This window comes from Colobus angolensis, unplaced genomic scaffold (genome assembly GCF_000951035.1).
Source record: "Colobus angolensis palliatus isolate OR3802 unplaced genomic scaffold, Cang.pa_1.0 Scaffold126, whole genome shotgun sequence".
Classification (NCBI taxonomy): domain Eukaryota; kingdom Metazoa; phylum Chordata; class Mammalia; order Primates; family Cercopithecidae; genus Colobus; species Colobus angolensis.
Genome location: NW_012113808.1, coordinates 7,612,704 through 7,629,600, shown reverse-complemented (window position 1 = coordinate 7,629,600; position 16,897 = coordinate 7,612,704). Strand labels below are relative to the sequence as shown.

The following is a 16,897-nucleotide window of genomic DNA, read 5'->3' as shown; positions in this document are numbered from 1 at the left end:
AAAAAAAAAAAAATCTTTTTTTTTTAAACAAAAGTTTATAATCAACCAAAATTTAATAAAAACATTGTTCTAATAGTTTCAGGGCCAAAATGACAGTAGCTCATGCATGTGTAACATTCAGTGAACAGCCTTGGTATATCACTAATAAGCTCTGAGGAGGAGCTCACCCTGCTGGCCCTGGGGCGTCTGTGAGATGATAAACTGCGCTGGCTGCAAATTGGTGGTTGGATGCACCAACACAAACTGTTGCAGGTTGAGATTCTGCTGTTGAAGTTGTTGCAGTTGTTGAAGATCCTGAAAAATTAGAATTAAAACATGGATTGAAGATTCTGAAATAAAAGTTCACTTAATTATAAGGCTTCCAGCTGATGATTTCTGTCACCTCCAAATAAAGAAAAGTAAATACTTGGCATGCTTTCATATTCCAAACAGGGTATGCTGTGTGTGTGATTGACAAAGCATGTGAAGCAACCTGGAGCCTCTGCAACTTACTTACTATTTGTGTGGACTGATATAGATTGTCATGATAAGCCTAATTTTCAAAGGTTCTTTAAAATTCCCTCAGAACAAACACACTTCTGTTTTTTATCACATAAAGACCAGTTTTAAAAATCAAGTGAGAAAAGAGTTTTTAAATATTTGACATTCTCTTACATAAAACTTGATCGCATTGTGTCTGAATTTCCATCAATAAAGGGCCTATAATGACTTATGACATTTGACAACAGCTTATCTAGCTTAACTGAAAAAGTCAGTATTCAATTTTTTTGCCCTTTTCCACATGTTCTAAAGTATTCAATTTTTTAAAACAAAAAATAGCTATCCATATAAAAATTTGATCCCTAACAACAATAGCACCTTACATTGGCCTACTATTTTATAATTTTCAAAGTGTTTCATGTACATTACCTTATTTAGACTAATGTTCATATATAAGGTCTCACAGCTGGCACTAAAAACATTTATTTGGTGATGAGAAAGTGGCCAAAATCAAAACATTATCTTGATAAAGACTATATAAAGACTAGTCTGATATCTCTACTCTTATAGTTAGTTCTTTTTAAATGGTTAGTCAAATTCTTGCTACAAGTTAAGTCCATTTCTGAGTCTTTTCTGACAGGCATAAAGACAGCTGTCTAACAATTAGACTCATAACTCTTCATATATTTTACTGATACAACTACTTATACCTTTTTCCTCTTCTTGAGATAAAATATTTTATTTATTTTCCTCCTTGGTACTATGGTGTATGCTTCTTAAATAAATTTTTTTTGAGATGGAGTCTTACTCTGTCACCCAGGCTGGAGTGTAGTGGTGCAATCTCGGCTCACTGCAAGCTCCGCCTCCCGGGTTCACGCCATTCTCCTGCCTCAGCCTCCTGAATAGCTGGGACTACAGGTGCCTGCCACCACGCCCGGCTAGTTTTTTATATTTTTAGTAGAGACGGGGTTTCATTGTGTTAGCCAGGATGGTCTCGCGACCTCGTGATCCGCCCGCCTCAGCCTCCCAAAGTGCTGGGATTACAGGTGTGAGGCACCATGTCCAGCACTTCTTAAATAAATTTCTATTATCTCTAGATACTTTGCCCTAAAATGTGAAAACTGAAACCAAACAACATTCTAATGCAATCATGTTCTCCACAATGTTAATCACTCCATAGCAGAGATTACTCACTGTCTCTCTCATACATGGGTGGCAACATTCACCGCAGAGCACATGAAAAAAATTCATGTCTGCTGTAATTAGCTAATTAAAATAAATACAGTAATCCCCTGCTTCAAAAATATGCCAGCTAATTATTCAAGAATTGTCAATATAAATAGTTATTCAAATAATCAGCTATATGTTTATAATATCAACTACAATAAGCAAACAAACATTATTTCTAATTCAGCGGTAAGGAAGGGTACCACTTACCTCACTGATCCAGAGCTCCTCAGGCAGTTAAGGCCCCACACTAACAATCAAAAAGTTAATTTAACATTAAATAAAACCTGCCACTTTATTCCTCACTTGCTGCCCCCGCTATTGGAGTTCCTTACTCACCTGTGCAATCTGTATGGGCTGAGAGAGGGGGATCTGCGTCATGGGCGTGGCAGCAGAGGCGGAGATGGTGGCCCCAGCAGCACTGTGCTGCTGGCTGGCAGAGTGCTGCTGCACTGCAGCGGCCAGCAGCTGTGCCTGTGCCTGTGCCTGCTGGAGTAGTAACTGTTGCTGGGCAGGCGTCAAAGTAAGCTAAACAAAATCAGAACACATAATGGGAAAGTGTTGAAGGAGAAAGTCTCCTAATGCGAGCCAACTGCTTTGTAATAGGTAACTCAAATGATATTAGTCCCCAGCTACCCAACTTCACATGCTTAGCAGACAGCTAAAATGTTCATCAGTGATCAAACTACCATTACTAGCAGAACATTTAAATTAAAATGGTGGTCCCCACTCTGGACTTAATCATTCAAGCTTGTCCAGGGCCCTAGGGTTTGGTCAAGAAAGTAATTAACTAGTAAGCAAGAAAAAAAAAAAAAAAGAATCACCGCTGACAGGATATGAAAAGAAATTTACACCCAACCGAGCAGCAAGTGATTAGTCAGATGAATGAAGAACAAGGATGCTGGATATAACCAAGGAAAGAACTGATAAGGCCCAGCGGCTTCCTATTAGCATGAATCCCTGCCATATTCCATCATTTCCATTAAGTCCAAAGATATGACTAAAGAATATGAGCTCCATTTGTTTCTTTTACAAGTCTCCCTACAGGCCCCTCCCTAACACAATCTTTTCTGTTATTGAAAGCATTGAGTCTCTGCAACTTTACATCTCCTTCCCAACACATTATCTCTATGAAACAGGTAGTGATAGCTGTTCTCTTTACATGCAAATAAACCCGAATGCCCAGGTTTAATAGAAGCTCCAGCCACAGGAACTTAGAATCCTAACTCCCTCTTACTATTGTGGACACTAGTCACCAAAAACAAGACCCAAATAGTAAAGTAGGAAATGTATTTAGAGCATATTTAAACTTGCTTTCATAATGCAACTTATTGCAAACACACTTAAATCATAGTAAGTGTGTTCTACTTTTCTTTTGGTGACATGTTCTGATTGATCAAATAAGACGGAACCATAATTTTCTGAAGTATATGTACAGTCACTTAGTGCCACAACCTCCTCTAAAAGAATCAAACATAATTTGTGCGTTAGAAACATAAGGCTCAAAACCAAACCATTCACAAACTCAAAACCCTTCAAGGGATATGTGTATATATAAAGTATAGACATATTTTTAATTTTTATATAATATATATACATACATACATCTCTACTGATGGGATTTTTGTAAACAATTTTGCAACAGTTCTTAAAACAGTTGTCCACTGACAAAATACACAACTGGGGAAAAGAAAAAAAGAGGAAAAAAAAAAACCCCAGAAAATTCTTCGGAGTTAATGCGATGTGAACTGAGTAATAACTATTCCTTACTATTGTCCTAAACCAATCCCCAGAAAGATAATTTAATACACAAATTTTCAACATTGGAAAAATATTTTGAATGGTGCCTTAGAGAAAAGACAGCTGAAAACTTAAAAGCTTAATATAGTCACACAGGTCAATTTATTAACAATAAAAAATAAATGACAGACCTCAGCCTTTTGGCTAAGATCAAGTATAAAAATAAACAACATTTGTTGAATGCTACATGCAGACCACTGTTCTGTAAGCTTTATAGTATTATCTCCAATCTTCACAACATAAGGTAAGATGGGTATTATTAGTATCTCCATTTAACAGAAGGAAAACTGAGGTAGAGGAAAATGAAGTAATTAGGCACACGGTAAGTTGCAGAGTTAGAATATGAAGCCATATGTTTTACTTTAGACCATTACACAGTAACTTAAAGAAAAAAGTGTTGGCTGGGCGCGGTGGCTCAAGCCTGTAATCCCAGCACTTTGGGAGGCCGAGGCGGGCGGATCACGAGGTCAGGAGATCGAGACCATCCTGGCTAACACGGTGAAACCCCGTCTCTACTAAAAAATACAAAAAATTAGCCAGGCGAGGTGGCGGGCGCCTGTAGTCCCAGCTACTCGGGAGGCTGAGGCAGGAGAATGGCGTAAACCCAGGAGGCGGAGCTTGCAGTGAGCTGAGATCCGGCCACTGCACTCCAGCCTGGGCGACAGAGCAAGACTCCGTCTCAGAAAAAAAAAAAAAAAGTTTCTTTTGCAGGTACTAATCCATTCTTTAACTTCTATCCTGCAGTGATGTCTTAACGCCAAATGGACAACTGCCATTTTCAGCGTAATGATCTCAACTATACGATAATTACTCCATTGCAAGATGAAGCAACACCTGAAACGGGGGTTTAATAAAGTTGTAATTTATCCAGAGCATCCACAATTCTAATAAAAGATATCCTGAAAACTTATGACAAAGATAATTCCTTTTTCAGAGCTACCTACAGTGTAGGAAGTTCCTTGAAGACACAATAGTGCCAGGCATAGCCATGTTACTGCCAGCTATGGTGAAAAATTCTAATCAGATATTGGCCAATGGCACTTCTGACACAGAAAAAGTTTATTATAATTCTCTCAGTGAACACTTACCCCAGTTATCTGTCCTCCAGCTAGCATAAGCTGGGTCTGGGGAATGGCTGCCTGCACTGAAGGCTGCTGGGAAGGTTGGCTTGGCTGCTGTGAATCCCCCGAGTCTTCATTAGATTTAGACTGAGGTGGAGTGGGGTAGGAAATAAAAGATTGCAAATAGTTGATTAAAAGAAATGTACTTAAAACCCCATCTTTTAGGAATCCTTTAACCATGGACTTACTCAGTCATGAGTTCTGGTTTACCTCCTTTCTTTTCTTTGTATCTTCCTAGTTCCACATACTAAGTTTTTAGACTTTTTAATTTCAATGCCAGCAAAGCTGCTACTATAATTTTTAAAAATAAATAGTCATCCCCCACCAATTTATAGATTATTTTTCATAGCCCCCAGTTCCTCAACTCTAGAAATAGGGGGTAAAGGGAAGAACACATTTTCAATTCACCTCTACATTAGACCTTCCACACCAATATTTTAACACACCTGGTGGTCAGTCTGAAACTTCTCCATATACCACCTCAGAGAATGATCGCTTGATCCACAGAACTTTCCACCTAATATTTTACAGAACGATAAATCTAGCAACTCCCATCAACTAACACACAAGCTCAGAGAGAAAATGCTGCAGTCAAGAGAGAGGGGCACGAAGAGAAAATTTTATGGTAATTAAAACTGGTTATGCAAAGCATTAAAATTCTGCATAGATTTGCATATTTCCCACCACCTGTTTTAGGGACTGCAGCAAGGCTAATCAACATAAATGCTCTGATTAATTCTGCCAGTCATTGAGAGATAATTACAGTGCAGGACTGTAAACATTCTGCACTGGAGATACAGCCTGTTTGCCAACATCTCTCTAAGGGATGAAAGTTTACCATGGCAACCAAGGCAATTTTCCGCCTCCTCTCCCTCAGAAAGTAAGGTCACATTATCTCTTTTTCTTTTCTCTCCTTGTTCCCACGTGTTACTAGGTCCATATTCAACTGAGTTTCATGAAATGCTCAACCCAAGGTCTTTAGTCATTAGCAACGCTGAAATCAATCTTCCATAATACTGTCTTTCTCTCTTGACTGCTAGTTACCTAAACACTATAATGAAAGGAACCAGCAGGTTGATAGAAATGTTAGAGAGCAATGCCTAACACTTGAACTTTGCATGTTTTGCCATATGGTTCAAAGAAGGAAAGTGGCCATATTTAAGTTTTAACATTTTGACTGTCTATCCACCAATATCTATGAACAGGTTTAATTACAATTATTAGAAGCCTAACATTTTAGGGTGGAGAGGAACCCTGGCAATCTTATAAATGTCCCCACTTAAGTACAGATGAGAAAAACTGAACCCAAGGAGGTTATGTGACTTGCCAAAGGTCACACAGCTAGTCAGTGGCAGAATGAGAATGCAAACCTGGTCAAACTGTTTCTGTGAACACTTTTGTGAACAGTCCAGTGTTCTTTCCTCTGCCCTATAAGGTCTCCCTAACACATCAAAAATGATAAATAACAAGCCTTTTGGAAACAAACTGGCATTTAAGAGAACTTTCAGGCTGTGTGTTTAGGTATGTGTTATAGCAGTATAACTTAGAAACATTTTTACTGAACTTACACATAAAACTCTGAAAGCAGACTTTTCCTGTCCATCTCTGGTTCATGCACAGTAGCAGAATGTAAAATTGATTTTCATTAATGGTAATAATTATTATTTGAATCTTCACGAGATTCACTAATTTTAAAAAGGTAATACTTCTAAGCATTTTCTATTATAAAATATATGCTCACTACAGAAAATTAGAAAAATGTAAGAAAAAATAAATAAAAGATTGATCCATAATCCCAGGTCCCAGTTTACCTGTACATTTAAAGACTGAGCAGCAGCCTGTAAACTTGTTCCAGCGAGTTGGACCTATAAGTAATCAGGGGAAATTCTAGTTTAATACTGTTGACATTCATCACAAGGGGTTGTCATCACTAAATATTTTAGGTCTACTATGTGTCACTGAGCTAGAACTGAGAAGACAAAGAGGTCTGTCTTACGGAGTTAAAACTTTAAGAACAAGCTAAGTCCCTTCTTAACCCACCCTACCCCACTCCCACTGGTCCCACAGAAAAATGCTGTTAATCTTTTTTTGAAGACGTTTTCCCACACTAAATGAACACTATCAGCCATGCCACACTTGTATTGAATGCTCCTTATATAACATTGTTTGTATTCATAGAATGCTTAGATTCTAAAAATTTAATTAATCTTCCACATTGTGTTAAAGAACATATAATAAGCTATCTATATACATTTATTATTAGAAACAATCAGAACCATCTACTTATTTTAATTTCAAATGTCCCATGTATACACCAGAGTAGAAATATATTTACACACCCACACAGCCCAGTCCTTAAAACATTTATAATCATAACTTAAAACTCTTAGCCGAAATAAGAAATCTATCCTATAAACCACACATAAAAGTCTGTCAAAACATTTAATACATTTCATACATTCAGGAAGTTCAAATCACGGTTATGTGAAAATAAGGATACACATGGAATTAGAAAACCATCATTTGGCAACTATGATAATAACTATGATTTAGGCAGAGTCATCAATGGATAACTAATGGGTGAGAAATCTGAGGAGTAACAGGATATTTACATATTCTCAACTATGTCTCCAATGATACTTAATACTTACAAAGGGTAAAATAGTGTCTTTTCATTGGAGAAACCTGGCAGACAAATAATCAAGTGAGCACAAACGAGTCATCAGGAAGGAGACACATGCCTTCTGCTATGATGCATTGAGAGGAATACAGCATTGCTTATGCTGCATTCCTAACAAAAGTATAGAATCTGAATCTAATCACGATGAAAATCAGACAAACCCAAACTGAGAAACACTACAAAATAACTAGTGTATACTGCTGTCCTGAAACAAACAAAGACTGAGAAGGGAGAAAGAGAATATAAACTAGGCTAGAATAAATGGAAAACTAAACTAGAATGGTGGCAATGGGAATAAAAAGCAGGAAACATGCAAGTCTCTGCAATGCACTACATAAGGATCCTGCCTGGATTTAGATGAAAAGAAGAGAGTCATACGTTATTCCAGGGTTCAAATCTGGGCAAATGGAAAATGTCAGTACCACTAACAGGGACAGGGAGGATAATGAGTTTCATTTTGTATATACCACATAGCATCAAGATGTCCTGAGATTAAATATAAATGTTGGTATGGAGCTCAGTAAACAGTTAAGAGCTAAAATGCATTGACTACTATGTCCTTTATTTGAAACTGCTAGTCCTGTTAGTAGATGAGCACCCTCCAACACAAAACAAAAAAACCAAATCTGAAGACATATGTAGAACACATTTAAAATACAGTGTAATCAGGAGAGGCCTATCTGAAGAGACAATATGTTTAAGGCCTAAAGGCTAAGAAGTCAAAGAGCCCAAGGAAAGAGCTTCAGGTACAAAGATTTGAAGAAGATAAAAAGTTTATGTGCTTTTTACTTATTACGTTTCAGGGTAAACGTTTGTTGAGGAACGGGATATTTATACAGTCTAAAGTACTGCCTCACAGAGTATTACCTACCAGGAGGCAAAAAAACATATTTACAGTGGACATTCTAATAAACACTACCTTAATAAAATAATCAAACTTAATATCACAATAATGGGACAAAGCAATATGATACGGCTTCTGAATGTACCGAGAGGGACTCAGCATCACTTCTCTTGTATTCCTTTCAAAAATGTGTAACTTGAATTCAGCCATTGAGGGAACAATCAAACATATTCAAGTTAAAGGGGCATTCTATAAAACAGCTGGCCTCTATTCTTCAAAAATGCCAATATCATGAAAGACAAAGACATGCTGAGGAATTGTTCTGGATTAAAGAACACTTAACAGACATGACAGCTAAATGCAAAGTATGGACTGGATTGTGGGCAGGAAGTATATAAATATGGGCCAATATTGGAAAATGATATCGCATCAATGATAAATTTCTGGAATTTGAAATTTGCACTGTAGTTTTATAAGAGAATGCTGTTTTTATGAAAAACATGCTAAAGTATTTAGAAGTAAATGGTTACAATGTCTGCAACTTTCAAAGGAGTTAGCAAAAAAAATTATTTTTGGCTCGGTGCCATGGTATACGCCTATAGTCATAGTTATATAGGAGGCAGGAAGATTACTTGAGCTCAGGAGTTGGAGATCAACCTGGGCAACATAATAAGACCTCATCTCAAAAAAAAAGATTTGTGTACATACATACATATACACATATGGTATAAAGCAAATATGGTAAAACAGTAACAATTGGTGATTCTAGGGGAAGGGCTTTCAGATGAACACTATTCTATTGTTGTAACTCTTATAGATTTGAAAGCTTTTTAAAAATAGGATGTTAAAAATAAAAAGAGAGCATTCCTTTACCAACTCCATTTAGCTAGTTTCTAACACCCTTCAAGACTCAGCTCAAAAATCACCCTGAGAGAAATGTCTTAGACTGTACAGGCTAAGCTAATCATTTCTTCCTCAGTAGTCTCATACTTGACCATTTAGTCATCTATGAATTTATTCAACAAATAATTACTGAACATCTGTTGTATTATGGGGTTCTTTGGTAAATGCTGGGATACAGGTAAACAACAAAAGGTTTCCATTTTCATGGAACTTACAGTTAATGGGGTAACAGACCTAAAACCATCTGTTTTGTGTATGTATATTATAATTATGGTAAGGAAAGGTTCAAGGTGCTAATTCTGTCAATAAGGGAGCCAGAAATAGAAGGCAAGTGTCACACTGTTAATTGTGTATCTAATCAGATGCAAGGACTTGTGTCTTGATGGGAGATTTAATGGTGTTGCAATTTCAAGTAAAATTCTTTGGTGTGCAGTCCTGTGGTCTGGGTGGTATCGAAGGGTCTATGATTTTGGTAATCAGTGGCTAGATCTAGAGGTTTCGGAGCTGGTACAGGGAGAGTTGCAATCATCTCGGAATTTGGACCCAGTGGGGAGAAAACTGCACATCATCTGTGCGCCCTCAGGGAGTCTTTAATACATTTGGACCACCACATATTTAAGCCAGATAAAGATGCTTACTAGTTCCAAATAATTGACTAAATTCTGTCAAAAATGCTATTCCTCTTAGGAACCCAGAAAAATTAGTGGAGGTTTGAATATGTTCTTAGAAAAAAAAATCAACATGAAAACAATTTTTTCTTCTAGGATATATTTAAAATATTTTAAAATCCATTTTAGATGTTGATTCATCTTAATATTTTATCTGAAAGTTAATGTCAAAGTTTTTCCATTTCAAATATACAAACAAAGCTATGTGCCTGAGTAAAAGCGTTCCATTAGGCCTCACTCTAACAGAAGATGATAACTGCTGCCTACAGGATATCCCTTTGAGTCTGTGAACAAATAAACGGGCTTTAGAACAGCTTTCCAGGATTTTACCTGTTTTCAAGTAGAAGAATTTCTTTTCTAGTTTGGTCTGATGACATATTTTGATGAAAAGACTTTAGTAAGATGTATATATTCAGTGCTCAGTAACTTAATATGTTAATATGTAACCTGGGAGGTCTTATGTCCATACAGGTTTTTCACTGAATCACTACCATCACCATCATTAGGCATCATCATTAGCACCATTACTATCAACACATGTAGACCACCAAAATATTGCTGTAATATATAATTGTGAACATAAGTCAAGGGGTTGAGACACTCTGATAGTCTATCTAGCTCCCAACTGTTTTCCATTTTTAATCAGCTTCCATATCTCAAAACTATTGAGTACCAGTGTTTGTTTTTTTTATTCCTGTTCCCTCTACATTATAGCTAAAACATGAATGAACAGAATTCATGGTCTGTTTTAGACCCAGGGAAAAAAATGTTGTGACACAGGCTAATAAAGTTGAGGCAGAGTCTTTTGAACCTCAAACTAGGGGGCGGGGGTCACAGTCAAGCAAAAGCCTCTGAGTAGTTGCCCAAATCAACTGTCATGGTCTGGAACTGTTTTAGAGGACAGAAATGAGCTTGCAGCTCAGAGCCTTTCACAGCAGGTCTCAGGCAATGGTAGCTACATCTTTTTGGATGATTTTGATAATTTCTACCATCAGGTAGCCGCCACAGATACCCACTTATAAAAACAGCAAACCAGTTACTATACACATTCCATTCACAACAAGGAATTCTTTTGTTTCCCACATACCTGTGGGGTCAACACTCAACTAAACTATAGGATTTCATACTAACCAAATAGAATAACACAATTACACATAATTAGCACTAGGCTTTAAATAAGTTAAAAGGTTCCACATTCTGAAATAACTTCCTCAGGCCCCAGTATTTTATGCCTCTATCTTTCACTCTCACTGATGGTTGAGCAGAACATTCCTACCTGATGGAGATGTCCAAGGAAAGCCTGCGCCTGGGCTGTTGAGATTGCTCCTCCTACAGGCACAGGCTGCTTCTGAAAGTCCAGACCATTGGTTTGTGTGCCTAGAAAGCAAGCAAAATAATTACAACTATTAAAAGAAATAAATGAAATAAAGCACTAGATTTCAGTTGCCAACATTCATCAGGCACCTATTTTGCATAAGTACTTTCCTAAATACCTCCAAGGCGAAGGGATCGAAAAGAAAGGAAACACAGTAAAACGGTTTATCTTCTAAAAGCAGGACTGCATGACAAGTACACAAACACTGATAAAGCTTAAGAAACAGAAACAAAAATATAAATAATAAATTACAATCATAAGATGGTGTGTGAAAATTTAGATGTGAATGCAGTGACTGGAGCAGCCAGCATAGGAACAGAGTTCAAAGAGACCCTGAGGCTCTCTTCTATCTTCAGCTTACTGGATATGTGGCTTAGACAGAAGAAATTCACTGGTGACTTTGCCAAGAGCAAGAAAGACTTATTATTAACTCCAAACACTTTAATGAATAGCAATCTGATGGCAAAAAGCAACCTTTTCCATGATAAGCATAAAGAAAACAATAGCTGTACTAATTCCTTTAATCCTAAACAACAAATTGCTGCATGTATCTCATTAGCAAGGGCCCTGCTATAATTATATTTTTCAAAATGTTATGCGAGGCTGAGTGTGATAGCTCATGCCTGTAATCCCAGCACTTTGGGAGGCCGAGGTGGGTAGATGGCTTGAGCTTATGAGTTCGAGACCAGCCTGGGTGGCATGGTGAAACCCCGTCTCTACAAAATATCAGCCAGGTGTGTGGTGGTGCGCTCCTGAAGTCCCAGCTACTCTGGAGGCCGAGGGAGAATGGCCTGAGCCCAGAAGATGGAGGTTGCAGTGAGCCAAGATCACGCCACTGCACTCCAGCCTGGTGATAGAGCTAAAACTTGTCTAAAAAAAAAAAAGAAAGAAAGAAAGAAAGAAAATAAAAATGTTATGCGAGCGCTTTTTAACCACTTCTGCTGTGATCTGATATTAGAATAGGGCTAATTTACGGAAAGATATGCCACCCTAACACCCTGAAATATTTTCTAAGGTATTATAATACATTGTTTTCAAATTACTATATCTGGTTATTATTTAGAAAAAGTCAGAACATCATGTACTGAAAAAAATATAACAGACCACAGGAATCTGTAAGAATTGTCTAGACCATGAATATGGTTTTACACTTCCATTTCCTACCACTCAAATACCCCATCTTCCCATCCTTACACCTATGTGTGCACACATACCCAGAGCAGACCAGTCAGAAGAGCACAAAGTTAGAACCCTACAGCAGTGTTTCTAAGACAGTGCTAACGTCTGCCAATATACACATCCTAATTTCTGGCAGATGTATTACTTAAATAAGAATGAATAATTAGGTATAGCACATGAATCAGAGCCCTATTTGTTTCCTTGAGATAATTATAAAAGATATGTATAAATATTTCACTTTCTAAAAATTCATAAAATCGCTTATATTTTTTCCTAAAGTCTTCCACAAATAGAAAACTATATAACTACTTAGACATATATAGTTAGTAAAATTGAATGCAGGCTTGTGTCAAGTCATTGAAAACTTGCATGAAAATAAAATTTAATTAGTCACCTCCTTTATTTTTTCTTATTTTTTTCCACAACGACATTCTAGTCAAGTAGAGTCACTTCCATAAGCTACACGTAGAAGTTTCACTATTTTAAAGTTGTGTGTTTGTCATTAGTTGTTATCTCTATCCCTATGCAGGACATCAGTACCTTTGTGGAGATTTTAAGATAGTACAGCATTGTATTATTTTGTCAATCACACCTCAATAAAACTGGAGGAAAAAGAGACTGTTCACCATTAGAGAAACATGGTCAAGATATATTAAATAAATCAACAAGGCTAAAAGAATACGAGATTTTGAAAAACAGAGACAAGCACTTAAAAGATTAACACGCTACTAATAGGAGGTCTTCGAGAACCAAATATTCCACTCTCATGGAGTCTGTGGAAATTCTATATACTGGTTCCACTTTCAAGTTGCCATAAAAATGCTATTAAAGCTGCTTATAAGTCACAAAGCACTAAATAATACAGAGAGACTGATGTCTAGTATCCCTGGTACAATGGTCTACTGGTAATAGTATTTAAGTGCCCTGGTTCTGCCTCTGGGGGGAGGATGAGCTGAAGGCATGGTCTCTGTACTGTAAAACGTTCTTACGTTTTTAATAAATGATATTTTGACATCATAAAAACCTTTCTGGCTGGGGAGAGACTGCCCCTCCCAGGTTTAGTCAATTCTTGGAGACAGCAAAGGGCCCAGCCAGGAGCATGTCTTTGATACACAAACTAACCAATCTAGAGCCATATTTCCTCAATCAGACTCTGGAGGCAATATTCTGCCTTCATCCTAGGGCCAGGTACCAGGCAACTAGAGACCACCCCTAGGTGGTCTCAAAGCCCTCCAAAATTATTGAAGTTAGCCAATCTTAAACTGCTTACTCTGTCCTGACTTTCCCACAGAAACTCCAACAAAGGTAGTGGCCTAGAGCTAGTGGGTGGCTTTCCCCTCTAATTCCAGCTACTCAGAGGCTGAGGCAGGAAGGATCCTTTGAGCCCAGGTGTTTGAGGCTGCAACCAGCTACGATCGTGCCACTGCAAAAAGGTTTCAGCCTAACTATTCCCCTTAAAAACCCCAGGAAAGGTAGTGGCCTAAACCTTCCACTCACTCCTACATTCTGCCTCCTCACCACTCTGGTGTCTTCCCCCATGTGACCCTGCATGGTGCACTGTGCCTCCTGTATCTAGGACCTGTGAGTATTATAAACTTTGTTTTTCTGAGCTTTTCTTATGTCTCCCATTATGGCCACACTAGACTTACCACCTCATAACAGAATACGAAACAGTATTCAAAGGTAGTAAGGCAAAAAGAATACTTAGACAACTACTCAGATAAATAGAGGAATTTAAGGTGCTAAGGCAGGTTAACCTCTTTTACTGTAGCAACTGAGGCTCCATTGGGAGGTGAGGAGTAGAAGAAAGTAGTTATTACATGGAAATTATTCTTGTAAAACATAAAGACCTAAACTGAACTAAAAGGAAAGGAGAGAGAAACAGATACACACACATACCCCAATTGGAAGTTAAGTACGAGATAGAAATGTGGAGGTAGGTACATTGGGGGCCAAAACCAAATAGCACTTGGTTTTGTGTGCCTGGGAGAAAAGGAGCACCCTACATTAGGAGACATAATAGGAGCACCTATATTAGGAGATATGAAGACACAGAGAAACAGAAGGAGCAGTTAGAAAAGTAGAAAAAAACCCTTCAAGACTCGCGTGTTTACAGAAATCCAGAACAGATCAGTAATGAGTAGTTAAACAAAATCAGTAACAAAAAACTTAACCAAAAAATCCCTGGACCAGATAGATTCACAGTCAAATTTTGCCAGCTGTACAAAGAAGAGCTGGTACCAATTTTACTGAAACTATCCCCCAAAAATCAAGTAGGAGGAACTCCTCCCTAACTTATTCTATGAAACCAGCATCATCTTGATACCTAAATCTGGCAATGATACAACAAAAATAGAAAACTACAGGCCAACATCCCTGATGAACATAGATGCAAAAATCCTCAACAAAATACTAGTAATCCAAATCCAGCAGCACATCAAAAAGTCAATTCCTCATGATCAAGGGGCTTTATTCCGGGGATGCTAGGGTGGTTCAACATATACAAATCAGTACGTGATTAACTATGTAAACAGAATGAAAACAAAAACCATATGATCATCACAACAGAACCAGAAAAAAACATTCAATAAAATCCAACATCCCTGTATAATAAAAACTCCTAATAAACTAGGCATTGAAGGAACATACCTCAAAATAATAAGAGCCATCTATGATAAACTCATAGCCAGTATCATATGGAACAATCAAAAGTTGAAAGCACTTCCCCTAAGAACAAGGCAAGGATGTCCACTCTCACCACTGCTATTCAACACAGTACTGGAAGTCCTTGCCAGAGCAATCAGGCAAGAGAAACAAATAAACAGCATCTAAACAGCAAAAGTGGAAGTAAAATTATCTAAAGATTGTGCTCAAAGACTCCTACACCTGATAAACGACTTCAGCAGACTCAGGATACGAAATCAATGTACAAAAATCAGTAGCATTCCTATGTATCAATAATGTTCAAGTTGAAAATCAAATCAAGAATACAATCCCATTTACAACAGCCACTAAAATAAAAATAAAAATAAAATAAAATAAAATAAAATAAAAACAGCTAGGAATACATCTATCCAAGGAGGTGAAAGATATCTATGAGAACTACATAAAAACACTGTTAAAAGAAATCACAGACGACACAAATAGAAAATAATTCCATGTGCAAGGGTTGGAAAAATCAGTACCATTAAAATGTCTATACTGCCCAAAGCAATCTACAGATTCAACACTAGTCTTATCAAACTACCAACAAATTTTTTTACATAATTAGAAAGAAACTATTCTAAAATTCATATAGAACCCAAAAGAGCCTGAATAGCCAAGGCAATCCTAAGCAAAAAAGAATAAAGCCAGAGGTATCACATTACCTGACTTCAAGCTATACTACAAGGCTACTGTAATGAAACAACATGGTACGGGTACAAAAAAAGATACACAGACCAATATAACAGAGTAAAGACCTCTAAAATAAAGCCCCACACCTACACCCAACTGATCCTTGACATAGTCAACAAAAATAAACAATGGGGAACAGGCACCCTATAACGGTGCTGGGAAAACTGGCTAACCACATGCAGAAGAATGAAACTGGACCCCTACCTCTCATTACATACAAAAATTAACTCAAAATGGATTAAATACTTCCATGTAAGACCTCAAACTATAAAAACCCTAGAAGAAAACCTAGGAGATACTCTTGTAAACATTGGCCTAAGCAAAGAATTTATGACTAAGTACTCAAAAGCAAATGCAACAAAAATAAAAATGGACAATTGGGATTTAATTAAACTAAAGAGACAGGACTGAGGAGATAGGTACACTGGGGGCCCAAAACCAACTATCAAAAGAAACTATCAACAGAATAAACAACCTACAGAATAGGAGAAAATATTAGCAAACTATGCATCCAAAAAAGGACTAATATCCAAAACCTATAAGGAACTTAAATCAACAAGAAAAGAAAAAACTTCATTAAAAAGTGGGCAAAGACAGACATGTGGCAAAAGAAGACACGTCTCAAAAGAAGACATACAAGCAGTCAACAAACATGAAAAAACGCTCAACATCACTAATCATCAGAAATGCAAATCAAAGTAACAATGAGATACCATCTCACACTAGGCAGACTATTATTAAAAAGTAAAAGAAAAAAAAAACAACCCACAAATGTTGACAAGGCTGAAAAAAAAAAAACCACATACACACTGTTGGTGGGAATGCAAATCAGTTCAGTCCTTGTGGACAGCAGTTTGGCAATTTCTCAAAGAACTAAAAACAGCACTACCATTCGACCTAGCAATCTCATTACTGGATATATACCTAAAGAAAAATAAATCGTTCCACCCAAAGACACCTGCATTTTGCACAGTTTATCACAGTTTATTGCTATTCACAATAGCAAAGACATGGAATCAACCCAGGTGCCCAAAACAGTGGATTGGATAATGAAAATGTGTTACATATGCACCACGGAATATTATGCAGCCATAAACGAATGAAATCCATGCAGTAATACAGATGTAGCTGGAGGCCATTAAGTGAATTAACACAGGAACAGAAAACCAAATACCACATATTCTCACATTTAAGTGGGAGTTAAACACGTAAGATACAAAGATG

The 16,897-nt window shown here is 37.3% G+C and overlaps 1 protein-coding gene across 5 annotated transcripts in view; it reads right to left on the bottom strand.

Moving 5' to 3' along the window:
- Positions 1-16,897, bottom strand: part of POU2F1 (POU class 2 homeobox 1) — a 208,015-nt gene that overhangs the window by 55,190 nt on the left and 135,928 nt on the right. For 4 of the 5 annotated variants that reach the window (XM_011933384.1, XM_011933386.1, XM_011933382.1 and 1 more), the window contains 5 exons: positions 11,000-11,100; positions 6,440-6,493; positions 4,596-4,715; positions 2,047-2,235; positions 168-294 (listed from right to left, as the gene is read on the bottom strand). In XM_011933384.1, the coding sequence (XP_011788774.1) occupies positions 168-294; positions 2,047-2,235; positions 4,596-4,715; positions 6,440-6,493; positions 11,000-11,100 (591 nt within the window). The remainder of the gene's footprint in view (positions 1-167; positions 295-2,046; positions 2,236-4,595; positions 4,716-6,439; positions 6,494-10,999; positions 11,101-16,897) is intronic. The other variant, XM_011933387.1, reaches the window with a different exon arrangement.